At 41.2% G+C, this 13,950-nt stretch overlaps 3 protein-coding genes across 8 annotated transcripts; 1 reads left to right on the top strand and 2 right to left on the bottom strand.

Moving 5' to 3' along the window:
• Nucleotides 1-4: 4 nt before the first annotated feature.
• LOC108603392 (protein mini spindles) lies at nucleotides 5-9,533 on the bottom strand. Of its 6 annotated transcripts, none has more exons than XM_017992166.2 (15): nucleotides 9,330-9,533; nucleotides 7,647-8,496; nucleotides 7,086-7,405; nucleotides 4,501-7,028; nucleotides 4,194-4,431; nucleotides 3,611-4,128; nucleotides 3,175-3,276; nucleotides 2,549-2,956; nucleotides 2,300-2,489; nucleotides 1,991-2,244; nucleotides 1,603-1,933; nucleotides 1,352-1,528; nucleotides 1,147-1,285; nucleotides 860-1,062; nucleotides 5-737 (listed from the first exon to the last, which is right to left on the bottom strand). In XM_017992166.2, exons 2-15 carry the CDS (start codon nucleotides 8,404-8,406, stop codon nucleotides 657-659), a joined length of 6,249 nt encoding a protein of 2,082 aa, XP_017847655.1. In that variant the 5' UTR covers nucleotides 8,407-8,496; nucleotides 9,330-9,533; the 3' UTR covers nucleotides 5-656. The 6 variants fall into 6 exon arrangements, with proteins under 6 accessions (XP_017847655.1, XP_017847656.1, XP_017847654.1 ...); XM_017992167.1 differs by having other exon boundaries at nucleotides 6-737; nucleotides 860-1,038; nucleotides 1,352-1,537; XM_017992165.1 differs by having other exon boundaries at nucleotides 6-737; nucleotides 1,352-1,537; nucleotides 9,330-9,532.
• An 818-nt stretch (nucleotides 9,534-10,351) lies between these two features.
• Nucleotides 10,352-11,359, bottom strand: LOC108602488 (methyltransferase-like protein 23). Its single transcript, XM_017990613.1, has 2 exons — nucleotides 11,135-11,359; nucleotides 10,352-11,075 (listed from the first exon to the last, which is right to left on the bottom strand). Exons 1-2 carry the CDS (start codon nucleotides 11,276-11,278, stop codon nucleotides 10,473-10,475), a joined length of 747 nt encoding a protein of 248 aa, XP_017846102.1. The 5' UTR covers nucleotides 11,279-11,359; the 3' UTR covers nucleotides 10,352-10,472.
• A 932-nt stretch (nucleotides 11,360-12,291) lies between these two features.
• LOC108602583 (GILT-like protein 1) lies at nucleotides 12,292-13,507 on the top strand. The gene is made up of 5 exons (XM_017990719.1): nucleotides 12,292-12,542; nucleotides 12,604-12,732; nucleotides 12,805-12,966; nucleotides 13,029-13,166; nucleotides 13,236-13,507. The coding sequence occupies exons 1-5, from the start codon at nucleotides 12,441-12,443 to the stop codon at nucleotides 13,335-13,337; spliced, it is 633 nt and encodes a 210-aa protein (XP_017846208.1). The 5' UTR covers nucleotides 12,292-12,440; the 3' UTR covers nucleotides 13,338-13,507.
• Nucleotides 13,508-13,950: the final 443 nt, after the last annotated feature.

The raw sequence follows: 13,950 nt of genomic DNA, 5'->3' as shown, positions 1-13,950 counted from the left end.
ATTTATTGTGTGTGTGTGTGTTTGTGTGTTGCATAAATAATGGACATGTTACATGTAGTATGTGTGTGAAAGATATTCTTAAGCTATACAATTGTTAAAACGAAACATAATGTTGTTGATCAACTTATTCAATGCAAACTAAGTATTCTGGGCTGCAGCTAACGTAACCACGATAACACATTTCTTTAACTAATTTCAATACGTAATTGTAATGGGCGAAAAACACAATGCTTCTTTATTAAATACACAAATTGTTAACATGCTTGCAACATTGAATTATCAACGTAGTAATAATTAGGAAAAAAAAGAAATACGCTTTCAATGTTTGAACTTAACTAAGCTAAACGCAAATCAATCGACAACAAATTGAACTCAGTGCTAATACATTCAACATGATTTGCTGTGTGTAGTACAGTAGTATTACTTTAAGGTAGTATATAGTTTAAATATTAGTATGCATGTTTGTGTATGTGTGTAGTATCCTGTTAATTATTGTTATTGTTGTTAACCTGTCTTCGAGTTTGCTTGTTACTATGAATATATAACTTTATGATTATACCGAGAGTCTATATAAGCATACATAATTATGTTTAAATAAAATAAAAATGTTGCGCCTGTAGTCTACGCTCCGGCGTGAACTCAATCGTAATACGCAATTATTGGGCATGATTCTCCTTTTTAATTTGCGCCAGCCTGGCCTGTATATGCTGCAGGCGATTGGGCGACAATTCGGGTTTCTATAAAACAAAGCAAAAATAATTATATATTTTTATTTGCGTAACTTTACAAAATGTGATTAAGCTCATGCTGCTTGCAAAATTTAACTTAGGCAGTGCGCACTGATTGCACGATCACCCACCTCTCGTCTGATGAGTGATGCCTTCTGTGAGTTCATGGCATTCAAGCAGAGATTCTCATCGGCCACCTTGTTATCCAAGATGTTACTCTCGCCGTCTGTCTTATTACGCTTAGACATTAGATTTTGTAAACGATCCATCCAGTACTCTGGCTCATGTACCACATTCTGATTGTTGACATCTGCGAGATAAGAACGTGTAGCAGCTGCAGAAATTGTTCATTACATTCAAATGTTAGTAAGATTGTGTAAGATTTCTAGGGAAAGATTAGTAGGTGTTCTTTACTAACCCGTGCGATTGTCGAGTGACTGCGTGGGCGCTGTGTTCTGGTTACGTTCAATCTCAGCGAGTCCTTCCTCAATATACTTGTGAAAATTGGCGCTGGCACCTTGCAGGAAGGTGCTTAAATCAATGTCTGGATTTTGTTGCTGCAACCAAAAAACAAAGGAGGTTTAACGAAAAGCTTTGGATCGCCTAATCTGCTAAAAGCAAACCTTAAAGTCGTATAGTTTTTGGAGTCCCTGCTGTTTGGTATCCTTGTCTGAGATTAGTTTAAATATCTGTGTTACAGTATCATGTGTTTGATGACTAATGCGCTTTGAGCCCATATCCTTGGCGGGGAAGAGCTGGCGTTGCGGCGATCCGCTTGTACCAGGCACAGTGCCATCCTTCTGGAAATTCTGTGTAGTAAAACAGACAATCAACGTGGGCTTCCAAAAGTAAGAAACAATCTTATAATGCTCACCTTTAGTATGCGTATTAAGTAGGTGTGCAGCTCCGAGTGCGCAGGTATTTGATTGAGATGCTGCAATATGGCATTGCCCTTCACCTTGGCCATGTTATGTATTATAGTTTTCACTGTACGCAGAGGCGTATCTGAGGGTCTGTTTTGCCACCAGCTGCTGGGCAAGGCAAGCATAAACTCGTGCACCTCCATCATGACAACGTCGTAGTTGAGCTCATTCGTGCGTTCTGGCAACATTTTGATATTACGCCAAATGCACTTCATAAGCAGGTCCGTGAACTTTGGCAAGCCAGCCTCAGGACAAGTCTCACGCAACAAACGAATCAAGGCGCTGCAAAGGATTAAGAATATATTATGCTAATTTTAGGTTAGCTGTACCCTCACTTACCAGTAAATATTGGTAAAGTTAGCCTTGTCCAGCACTTTAAGACAAATGCCATTGATAACCTTGTTGTATTGACTATCATCGCCGCTGGTCAGCTTTTGATCAGCCAGCAGATATAGCATTGCTGACATTAGATTCTTAATACAGGCAACGCTCAGCGTTTTGCCCAAAATGTTGGCACTGAAGAATGTGTACAAAATTGACAGCAATGGTTGGTAAACAACCAAAGACTGCGACATGGGCAGCTGGGATAGATTCTGCAAAAGCCAAAATTACAATTTAAAGCCAAATATAATGAGCGCGAGTATTAACCTTTAGTTGTGCCAGCACATTCTGTATGAATAGCTCCTCGTAGTCACGCAACACGGCCTGTTTCTCGGGCGATTCAATAATCTCCGTGATTTCATTGATAGCAGCACGCGCTTTCAGCGTATCATTGCTGCTCACTGCCTTGATAATCTTAACCAGTTGCGGATCATGCTTGGGCAGCACATCGGCTAGGCTGAAAGAAAATAAACATATAAGTCTGGGCCTAACCAACAGTTGTATAATGAAAGTTACTTGGGCATATTGTTGTCCATCTGTGGTTGTTGCTCTTGAATACGCATTGGACTGCGATAAGGCGACACACCGCTGACCATGGTGGCATTTGATTGTGGTGATGTCGTTTGATTTTGTTGCATATAACGAGAACGCGCTATAAGACGATCAAACTTCTCCTGTGGATACTGGAAGCCATCGCGCGTTGGTATTACTTTAATTGGCTCAAAGAGCAGCGAGATGTCCACACTGGGATACTCCTTGAAATTCATTTGATCCACACGCACCCAGTCCTTTTCAATTTCAGACATTACCTGCGGATCCAGTCCAAATGGACCGCTCGTGCGCATTTGCTGTGCTTGCTGCTGTTGCAGTTGCATTTGGTGCTTCAGTTGCAGCAGCTGCACCGATGGCGCCTGATCAAATGTGCTGCGGAGAGAAATATTACAAAATTACAATTGGCACACTACGAGCTTAATTAGAACACTTAAAATGAAAAATGATACAACATAGAATACAATAGCAATAAACATACAGCAACAAGAACACATTAAAAGCCAAACATTACGAGCAAATGAAACGAACATGTATTGAAATAATGGTAAGCAAAAACAGAACGAAAACGCAAAATAAAAGAAAAACTTTACGCCTGTCTGGTCAGGGAGTACGAGTTGCTCTCAAGACTTGTGGCATTCCGATCCAACAGATTACGCAGACCACGCGCATTTAATTCGCCCTGCTGATCACCGCTAAGTGAATTGTAAAATTAATATAAAAAACAAGTTAACTAAAATCAAAACAAAATTAAAATAATAAATAAACAAAAATCAGTTTAGTACTTGCTGTTAAAATATAGCAGAAGAAATTATAAAACACAAAGCAATTGAAAAAAGTGAAAAACTGATGAATCGAATAACAAATACAATTTTTTTTATAAGCATTTTATCAATATCCAAAGATATATACAATAGAGTATGGCATTACCATACTTGATGGCCAGATGGGATTCGATTCGATAAAAAAAAAAATTACTTTTCCTCTTTACTCATTGTGTCTTTGGGCAGGTTTGGTTAGAAAACTTACCACTCTTGGTCGGGTGGCGGCAGCTCATCACAGCCATTAGCCACCGCATCTTCAATCTCAATGCTCTCCTGTTGCACAATTTGCGCTGCCACTGGCGCAGCAGATGGGGTTGGCTCTGCCGTTGGCTTGCGTGTCTTTTTGGCACGCTTGATGCGCTCATCCAACATGGACAGATCCTTCTCGCTCAACTGGCCAATGAGCTTGTAGATCTTCTCACCGGCCAGAAAGAAACCCGTCACAATGCAATTGAGCGCTGCATTACGCACTGAGTTGTCGCGATCTGAGATTTGCCTTGCGATTTCCTTGAGCGCCACCTGCTGTGAGGGCTGGCAAATGTTTAGGCCATAGTTTTCAATGAGATAGTTGAGCTCATCCAAGCACTCGGTGCGCTGTCGCGCATTCTTCGACTTAAGACCATCCATTACATAAGAGAAGACCTTAGTGAAGGGATATAGCAGATTAATTTGCCGCAGCACGCGTCGCACACCATTGCGCACAGTATCCTTGGGATCACCAATCTGCAAGCATTAAGACCAGGTTAAAGTCTGAAAGTTATTGCAACTACTCGTATCTTGCAACCTACTTTGAGCAACAGATGTGGCACAAAGCTGCTGCCTTCGTTCTCTGCCATCATGTACTCGATTCCGACGAGCATCTGAAACACTTGTCCTAGATATTCGAGACCCTTAATTAACACAGAAGGGTTCGTATCGTAGAAGCGCAGTGTCAGCCACTTAAGTATCAAATCCAGATTACATATCAATGCTTTGCTGTTGTTTGGCAAATCCTCGCTTAACTGTTCAATAACTTTCAAATGATAACTGCAAGCAAATTCAGAATTTTAGTATTGAAGTTATTAGATTTAATACATGATCACATTAATTACTTACCGAAAGTCATCGTGAAACATGTTGGCCATCAATGCCTTGTTTACATTCGCCGTGGTCATCTGATCGCGCAGCAAATCCGTGAATTCATCACGAGGCGTGGTGAATGTCCACTTAAGCACGCGCATTTTCTGTTCATCAATGAGTCGTTGATTCTTAATACCATTCACGGCCAGTAGCGGTGAAGTGTCTATATCCTCATCCTTTTTGCGCGCAGAGGCTGCAGCTGCTGCTTTGTCGGCGCCAGCGCTGGCAGCTTTATTGGCGACCTGCCTCTGGGCTGCCCCTGCGCCACCACCACTGCGAACCACTTTCTTTGGCTCATCGGCGATTGGCGCCTGTTGCTTGCCCTTGGGTAACGGCTTCACTGGTAAATTAGGACGTGCCTTCTCCAAGGCAGCCATTATGTCCTTTTTGGAGGCGGGCTTTTGCTTGTCCAGCGCACGTGACATAGCTTCAAAGCCCAAATGTATCATAATGCCCAAGACTGCGTCATTGGCATTCTTCCGCACATCCGCATTGCGATCACAAATGTGCGCATAGAGATGTGGCACCATGGTGTTAAGCTCCTCCTTGGATATGGATTTTGGTGGCAATCCAGGCAGCTTCTCGGCCAGCCAAGTCCATACTTCTACCTTAAGTGCTGGCGACCCACTCTTCAAAGCATCCGCAATCATTTCGCTTTCGAAAAACTCCTTGTAGCCGCCCTGCTCGCCAAAGCTATTAATGCAGTTCAATGCCGCAGCACGCACAAAACTCTTGTTGTCACCAAGCGCATGTAGAAATCCTGGAAAGAGTGCGCGCACATGAGCACGACAACCAGCGCCCATGGCTGTTGACAGTTGTTCACAAATCGAAAGCGCGGTCTGCGCTATTTTGGCATTAGAGTCAACCAGACGATGTGCCAAGGCAGGCGCCAGATCACCAATGCTTGGTTTGATAAGTCTGGCTTCACTGATGATCAGCTGCAGCTTGTTGAGTCCCTCATTGCGCGTTTTCCAATCCTTGTCGGACATTTCTTTGAGCAGCGCTTCTGTGATTTGCGGTGCAATGTCCATTCGTGGCAGCAAGTCTGCTAGATTTATGGGTTCTGGCTCTGCGGCAGCCTCATCATCCTGCTCTTCGTCCTGCCCATCACCACCAGCAGATCTGCCTTTAACGCCCCTTATAGGCCTGGGCGGTTTCTCACCAAGATTCTTATCAAACTCAGCTTGGATTTGCGACTTAAGCGCGGGCTTTTCGCCGTCAAAAAATATCATGAGTGCATTGCCCATGTACATGGTCATTGTGCCCACCAGCTGTATGGCAGCGCCACGCACGAGTGGATTAGTGCTCTGCACACCCTTGCGCACATCTTCAATAACCATTTTGGGCTGCAGCTGAAAGCCAAACTCTAAAATGGATTTGTTCATCCAGTTGAATGCTTCCGACTGCACTTTGGGAGACTTTTGCTCGAAGGCAAAACTCAGGACCTTGCTGACCACATACTCTAGCTTGGTGGACTCGGCCAGAGCGGTAAGCACTTCCGCAGCGACTCCTCCATTCTTGGCATCTGCCAGCTTCTCAGTTATTTCATTTACCACATTGTCCACGGTGATGATGGTGAGAGGATAATTCTCGGCCACGCAGCGTATGATGTCCAACTTATGCTTCAGCACTTGGAAGTTTGTTTCCTTGAGCCCAGGCTTGCGTCCGCTAATAGTGCGCACTAGAATCTGTGAAATTCCTGGCTGCTTGGCATCGTAGCTGCTAATCTCTACCAGTAGCTGCTCCACTGCTGCCAAACGATTCTTCCAGTTGGCATCGCCGAGGCCGTTGAGTATTTCAGCTGGCAGAAGTTCATCTGCCTTCTCTTGCACCTCTTCGGGTGACATTTCACGCTCTGTAGCCAGCGCCTTGCTGCTCGAAGACTTAGCCAAACCAGCGCCAGCGGCTCCTGCTGCAGCTGCAGTGGGCTTTTTCAAAACCTTTCGTGCACCAGAAGTGGCTGGACGCGCCACTGCTTTCGGCTCCAAGCTGCCAGCGTTGACCTTGGCAGGAGCTACTGCGGTCTTGCCTGTTGGTGCGGTGGCAGGACGTGCTGGCGCCTTCTTGGGTGCAGCTACTTTAACTTTAATTTCTGCTTTGTCATGGCATTCCTTGATTTTGGCCATTTTCAAGGGATCCACATCAGTGAGCAGCGGACCCAACGCCTTGTCGCCCATCAGTTTCATCAGCGTACCGAGCGCCTCGGCGCTGTTATCGCGTACCGTGGGATCGGATTCATTCAGTGTTTTCAACAGTGAAGTAACCATCAACTTAATCAGCTTTTTGTTCATAGCCGTGGGCTGTGTACGGGTAAGTGCCCGCGCTAGAAACATGGCCGTCTCGGACTTGACATTGGGATTCTTATTGGCCAGCGCTTCTACGATGTATTCCTGCTGTGCCTCCAGTGTGGTAGATGCGTAAATAGCATCCATGGCATCACGTAGTGCAGTGACCACATTTGGCTTCTTTTCCTTGAATTTCTCGAGTAGTGCAGGTACACAAGCCTAAAATTAGCAATGTTTTTATTAAAATCTTAAATAAATGTAATAATTTGTTCTTACCGAAGCATAAGTTGAGAAACGCTTAGAGAGACCTTTGGCCAGCATGCCAAGGCATTTGCCCGCCATGGCCACCAGCACAACGTTAGAATCTTTGGTGATGACTTTCTTCAGCGCATTGACCAGCGTGCCAAATTCACCACCCTCTACTTTGGGATTATCTGTGAGCAGTTTTTCCAATACTTCAAGCGATTCTTTGCGCAGCGTCCATTTCTTCTCCTCCAGCTTGTCGTAGAAGTCCTTGGGCAGCTTTGAGAGAATATCAACTGGATCAATCAGATCCATGGGATCAACTTCCTCAGCGCCACCCTCAGCATCGTCATCTAAGCAAAAAGAAAGACAGTTAATATCAAATTTTTAGTTTACATCGGTACGTACGTTTTGCCAAAGCCATTCAAATATATACACTATATATGTATATATATATATATATAGTTCTTTATTATACTGATAAAGTGAATAATTTTGTTTAGAGTTGGAGTTTAATATACACACATATCTGATTTGTTGGGTAAACATTTTGACAGCAAAAAAAGAGATAGAGTAAAACAATTTAGACTTTACCATTATATGCTTCTTCAGTGGCGGCGGCATCGGCAATCTTTGCCTGCTTCTCCTGCTGGGATTTCAAATATCTGGAGGCCTCCGCACGCTCGCCCTTAAGTTTATCAAACTCATCCTCCAGCTCCTTGAGCGTCACTTGTGGCAATGCAGCAATATGTGTCTTCATGGCAGGGCCAATCCAGCGATACATTTCGATGGCCAACTGTTTAGTCTCATCGCGCACAGATTTATCTCGATCTGACAAAAGTTGCGCCAGCTTTTTAATGAGCGGCTTGGGGCTTATGACTTTATGGCCGAATTCACGCATCGCTTGTGTGGTGGCTGCCACACAGGCTGAGACTATTTTGGGATTTTTGTGATCCATGCCTTTGACCAGCTCCTCCACCACCGCCTCGTGCTTTTCAATCTCCACATACATAAGTGTGACCTGCACGGATAATTCCTTTGTCTTAGTCTTCGGGGCAGCAATGCATTTTTGCACAATGCCCGTCATGACATCCCCAACAGTGCGGCCAGCTAGGCCGCTGTTCTCTACAAAAATCAAGGCTGCCTCCAGGCCCTTTTCCTGAGCCAGCGCATTTGAATCAACAATCATCTTCTTGATAAGCCCTGCATATTTGGACCACTCCGGAGACTTTTCATCGTCAAGCTCGCGAAAGAGCTTAGCCGCCTCCTCGTATCCATCGACACGTGCCTTCCATAGCTTGTGCACGCAACGCTCCTCAACGGGCAATTTTTTGTATTCGGTATCTTCAGCCATGTCTGACTGCTTCGACCGCCTTGATTGGTATGCAACAACGACTTTCGACTCTCGCTGGCTTCGGATTTAAGTTGATGTCGATAGCACTGTCTGGAAAAGTAATTAATCAAATGGTTTTTGAGCCAAAATATGTACAACTTGCTTTTAAAAATTAAAAATAAATAAATGAAATACTAAACAAATGTAAGCTAATCGAGCAGAACTCTTGGGCAAATAGTAATGTCCCAAAATTGAGCTTAATTGCGGATGAAATGTTGGGCTAAGGCATGCAGCCGTTATGCTTGAGATGCGGCAATTGGAGAGGCGACAAAATGAATTAGGTCGCATTGCCATATTTAGAATTGGGTTTCATTTTTCGATGCTTATGCTATTCGTATGGCCACAACGCATTTATTTGCGCATTTATTGACAAATGAAAGGATTACGCACCCATAATGAAATCATAGTGTGGTATCAAAGTCTATAAATCAAGTCTTTTAAGCAAGCTAACCCTCTTTTCACCTCTCTAGCACACGCGAGTCGCATTCCAGGTAGCCCAAACGTAGAGTATTTATCGGTCGATAATGTTGTCGGCAAAAGCTTACGCTCTCTTAGTCTATGTTTGCTCTTTATAAATGCGAATATGACTGACGCTCACATTCACTCTCCCTCGCGAATTTCGAATTAACGGATCACTCATAGCAGACAATGCTTCTCCAAGAACAACTGTGCGTCAACAAAATGTCGTCTCTTACCGTTTGTTCTCACAGCTAATTAAATTTGTTTTTATTAATTTACTGCGGCTGCAGCTGTACTGCTGCTCTTTTACGCATAAGGCAAACCGCAAGCGACGCCCACTGCACTGATCGTATTAGAAAATTCCAATGCATTGCCCTTTAATTGCATTCTGTTTCACATTATTATTATTATTAAAGGGCACTCACCATTAGCATGTAAATTGAATTCCCAAAGGGCAAGCAGCGGCCGCAATGTAATGCAATAACTTCGATTTTTCACAGGCGCGTAGATGGCAAACAGAAAACCAACAAACGCACACACATACACAAACACTAACACTCAGCAATGGCTTTGTATGTGGCTCTCTAAGTAATAACGAAATGCCGTTGCAACAATAATAAATAAATAAAACGGAATAAAACTTGTTCACACTTTATGCCACTAACTTATAAATTACAAATATATTTTGCGTATTGTAAATAAATAATAAAACTATGTGCAACTTTGAAATAGCGACACTGCAATAGAGTGGAGAAACATCGGGTGAAACATCGACGGTCTCGATACCTTGCAAAGTATCGGACATATCGATGTTTGGTGGGCAACCATTGGTCGGAATAATAATATATTCTTATTATCTAAGCATAATTCAAAAATATTATTAGAAATTGTGATTATGTATTCGTTTGCATAAAATTTGTAGGTATTCAAGCATATTCTAGCGAAACCTGAGAGAGTTCTTAGAAAGGTGGATAAGGTATTTCGGATTGCAGGATAACTTAATCCTAATATTGTAGATAAATTTTACTGGGAATTAATATGAAGTCTTATTACTTAATACACTAATGTCTTAGTATGAAACAAAACTTTAAACCATCTCAAAAACATTTTAAAAAAATGTCAAAATAGTATAAAAAATATAAAGACTGGTTTTATTTTGCATTGTTTCAATCTTAACGGTTTTTTAAAAACATCGATAAGCACACATATCGATGTTTCTCCACCTCTACACTGCAATATATTGTGCGAGCAGTGCGGCAGCAACAAGTGAGCGAGAAAAGTATACTTATTGACGGAATAATATAACCAGTCGCAGTGTTGGCAAATTTTTGGCGCAAACACTCAACTGGTTTAAGAAAAATAAATTAAGACCAAATAAGATTTGGAAGCGTAGTTGAGAAATACAAAAATTGAATTCAATTAATTTTTATTTATAATAAAATTGTCAGATTTATTGTTACAGTCACAGCGGTATTAAGTCACATTGTTAGCATAGTCGCTGACAAGTTAGAAGCCGCTGGTTAATTATCATAAGCTAATTTGTTAGTCATTTCTCAGTATTAACTATATCAAGTTTGCACTAGTTGATCGACAAGCGTAATCTCTAACATATGTATTGTGTGTCCACCCATAAATTCTAATAAATCTATTCCAGATTCTTTGCCAATCTCATCCATGTTGATGCTGGCTGCGTGTAACTTCCATTTCTTCAGTAATGCTTCTATTGACCAGTCCGCACTCCTTTCCTGATACGTAAATATAAATTTAGCACCGCGATTGCGTTCTAGTAGAAATGCTATCGTGACAATAATATCTTCAAAAACTGTAGGATCATAAAAGCAGTCGGCAGCTATAATGAGGTCCAAAGGAGGCAGACGAAACACACTGTTAAGTAAACCCCAGCTGAGACCGACTACATCAATGTCAACTCCAGGCTGTAGTTGATTGGCAACGCAAGATTTTCGTATATGTGCCAGTGATTTGGGAAGGATACAACTGTCACTAAGTACTACCTGTGCTCCGCATTTTGCGGCCACAATTCCCGGCAGCGCTGTACCAGCTCCAAGCTCAAGTATTCTCTTGCACACAAGCGATTGACGACGCTCCCACAAGAAATGAGCAAGAATTGGAGCACTTGGCCAAGTATAAAATGAGTAGGCACCTTGAAGAATCTAAATTACAAAAAAATATATAGTCTTCACTAAAAATGTGGAATGTTTCAGCGTCCTACCTCAGGTATTTTGATTTCTAAACGCTCATTGACGCTTCGTTCGTTAGAGCTGAATACAAATTTTCGGATGTGCGCTGCGCCTTCGCTGCCTGTGGCAGCCACAATTTCATTATCATCGCTGCCGCCGTTCATATGAAAACGCATTTTATCACAAACATACGATAAAAATTAAGTTTTTAATTTATAAATAAGCGTTTACAGAATTTGGCTACTTTGTTTACAACCTGTTCGATACTAATAGAACTACTTGGAGAAAAGTATCGAACTGCCAACTCAACCTGAAAGCAGTGCTGCCAGAATCTCCATAACAAAAATTGCTAGATTTGGAAAAAAAAAATTGCTAAAAAATTATATGAAAATCAATTGCAAAAAGGTATACAAAAAGACAAAAAATGATAAAGAAAAATTACAAAATTTGCTAGATTTGTGGCTAATTGCATTTAAAAAAAAAAGTTGAAAATTTTTTTAAAGTTGCCAGAAATTGCAAATTGCTAAACTGGCAGCACTGCCTGGAAGTGCTATTTTTCAGTTACTACTGATATATATTTGTACAAATTTAAAATAACAAGCGTTATAAGTTAAAAGTCAAAACATCGAGCGTAACGCATTTTTAGACCTGCCATTGATAAGTAAGCCAATTGCTTACACTTTTTTAAATTATATGAATTTGTAAATCTAAATAATTTTATTTGATAAAATGTAATAAAAAATAATTGCAATAGCATTATGCAATCTATAGACTTCTGAACACACCGAATTGAATTAGAATTGGATTTTTTTCAATCAAATTAAATATCTTTAAGTTGTTTGATTTTTATTTGTAACGGCTTATACATCAAATACTAATGTGAGCCATACAAATATAAAAACTTCCATAATAATAAGAGCTACAAAACTAAACGCCTGGTTCAATATCCAATATGTGTTAATAGTTAGCTCATATGTATGTACTACATACATATATGTATGGTTCAAGAATATGTTGTTTTATATTCTCTCTCGTTGTTAATTCAGAAATACTAAATTACAAGTGGATGGTAGATGACAAAATAAAACCGGCTTACACAAGAGAATGGCCAGCTAGTGTCTCTGTTGGCTGCTGTCTAAATCGAAAACCAAAAACTGACAAAGCGTTCAGTTGTTGAACTAAATTTGAATTGAGCGGACGCATAAGCTCGGGCCATTGACTTGTGTTTGGCATTCAGCGAAGGTTTCGTGGCTTAGTTCTTTAAAGTCATTGGTAAAAGTGCATTGAAGGTCGATCGATATTGAAAAAAATAGACCTTAAGATAGCTGAATTGCAAAAATGTTAACACTTAGCAAAATAACTGGCATATGCATTTTATTTATACTGTGCACTAGCAGCTTGGCTGAGGAAATACCTCGTGAAAAGCGTCAAACTGGCAAGGTGTGTTACGTGTATCTGCAGTCAGATTAAGCCTAATTAATCTATATTACATTTGATTTAGTTGCACATAACGCTGCTATACGAATCACTTTGTCCGGATAGTCGCAAGTTTATGCGTCAGCTGGGACCAGTTCATGAAGAATTGGGATCCTATATAGACATTGAGTTGGTTCCCTTTGGAAAATCTGCAGTAAGCCTAATCTTATACCTACAACAACAACAATAGCAACTATGACTATGAAGGCTCTTTCTTCTCATGTAGTCTCAGTTCAATGGTGCCTTATTCGTTTGCCAGCATGGGCCCGCCGAATGTGAGGGTAATCGTCTGCAAGGCTGTGTCATCAGTAGTACCAACAATCAGGCAGCTCAGGTGAAATTTGTTGTTTGCCAAATGTTTGCCTCAGATTATGCAAATGCCGAAAAGGTGCGTATTTGCCAGGTGAAAGTGCGAATTTGTTTAACCATTTAGCAACATTGCTTTAACAGTGTGCCGAGCAGACAAATCTGCTAACGGACGTGGAGCACTGCATGACGACCGAGACGGGCACCAAGCTGCAACTACAAGCTGAGGCTATAACCAAGCGTTATCAGCCAAGCTTTGTACCCACCATCGTCTACAATCATGTGAGTAAGCCACAGGCTTAAGTATTAACACCTTCGCTTTCAACTGGTATTTTAATGGCGTTCCAACAGGTATTCAATCAGCAGCTGCAGGACCAGTCGCTGAAAAATTTCCGGGGCACCGTCTGCTATTTGTTGCGTCAACAGATCTCACTGCCCGATAATGTTTGCTAATAAAAAAAACTCCAGTGTACATGTGCATTTCTCAATAAATAAAAATATGCGTATTGCATATAAATGCTGCTCCAAAATGTGACAACTCTAAACTGGTTTCGTGCAGAACCAATAAACATGCGCAATTCCAAATTAATGCAGACTCCGTACAAAAAAGAGTCCACAAGCCATCTGGCGTGTTATTTATCTTAACAGATCCTGGAAGTCTCGCTTGGAACAATTAAAATATCTCAATTTTAATTTTGATTGAGTGTTGGTTGTGAGCAAAAAAGTCGTGAACTCCATTTACAGGGTTTTATACTGATAACTGTGACCGACAAAACTTTCCGCAATTTGCTTTCAAGCCATTTCGTTATCTTAAGCCATTCACATAAAGGTAGTTTAAAATCGTAAAGTCGCAAATTGTTCGTTACTTTATACACATACGTATATTTCATAATAATAATAATTTACATTTGAATATCCATAGGTGAAAATACAATTCGTTGATTAAATATAGAACATGCAGTGCCTAGGGCCTCTAAATTATTTACAACGCATAACCACATAAAATCATTTCGATAAAAAACCACAAAAACAAAAAAGAATTATGAGCTACATGTTTGTTTTATAA

Source organism: Drosophila busckii, chromosome 3R, assembly GCF_011750605.1.
Source record: "Drosophila busckii strain San Diego stock center, stock number 13000-0081.31 chromosome 3R, ASM1175060v1, whole genome shotgun sequence".
Classification (NCBI taxonomy): Eukaryota; Metazoa; Arthropoda; class Insecta; order Diptera; family Drosophilidae; genus Drosophila; species Drosophila busckii.
This window is presented reverse-complemented; position numbering and strand designations above follow the sequence as displayed.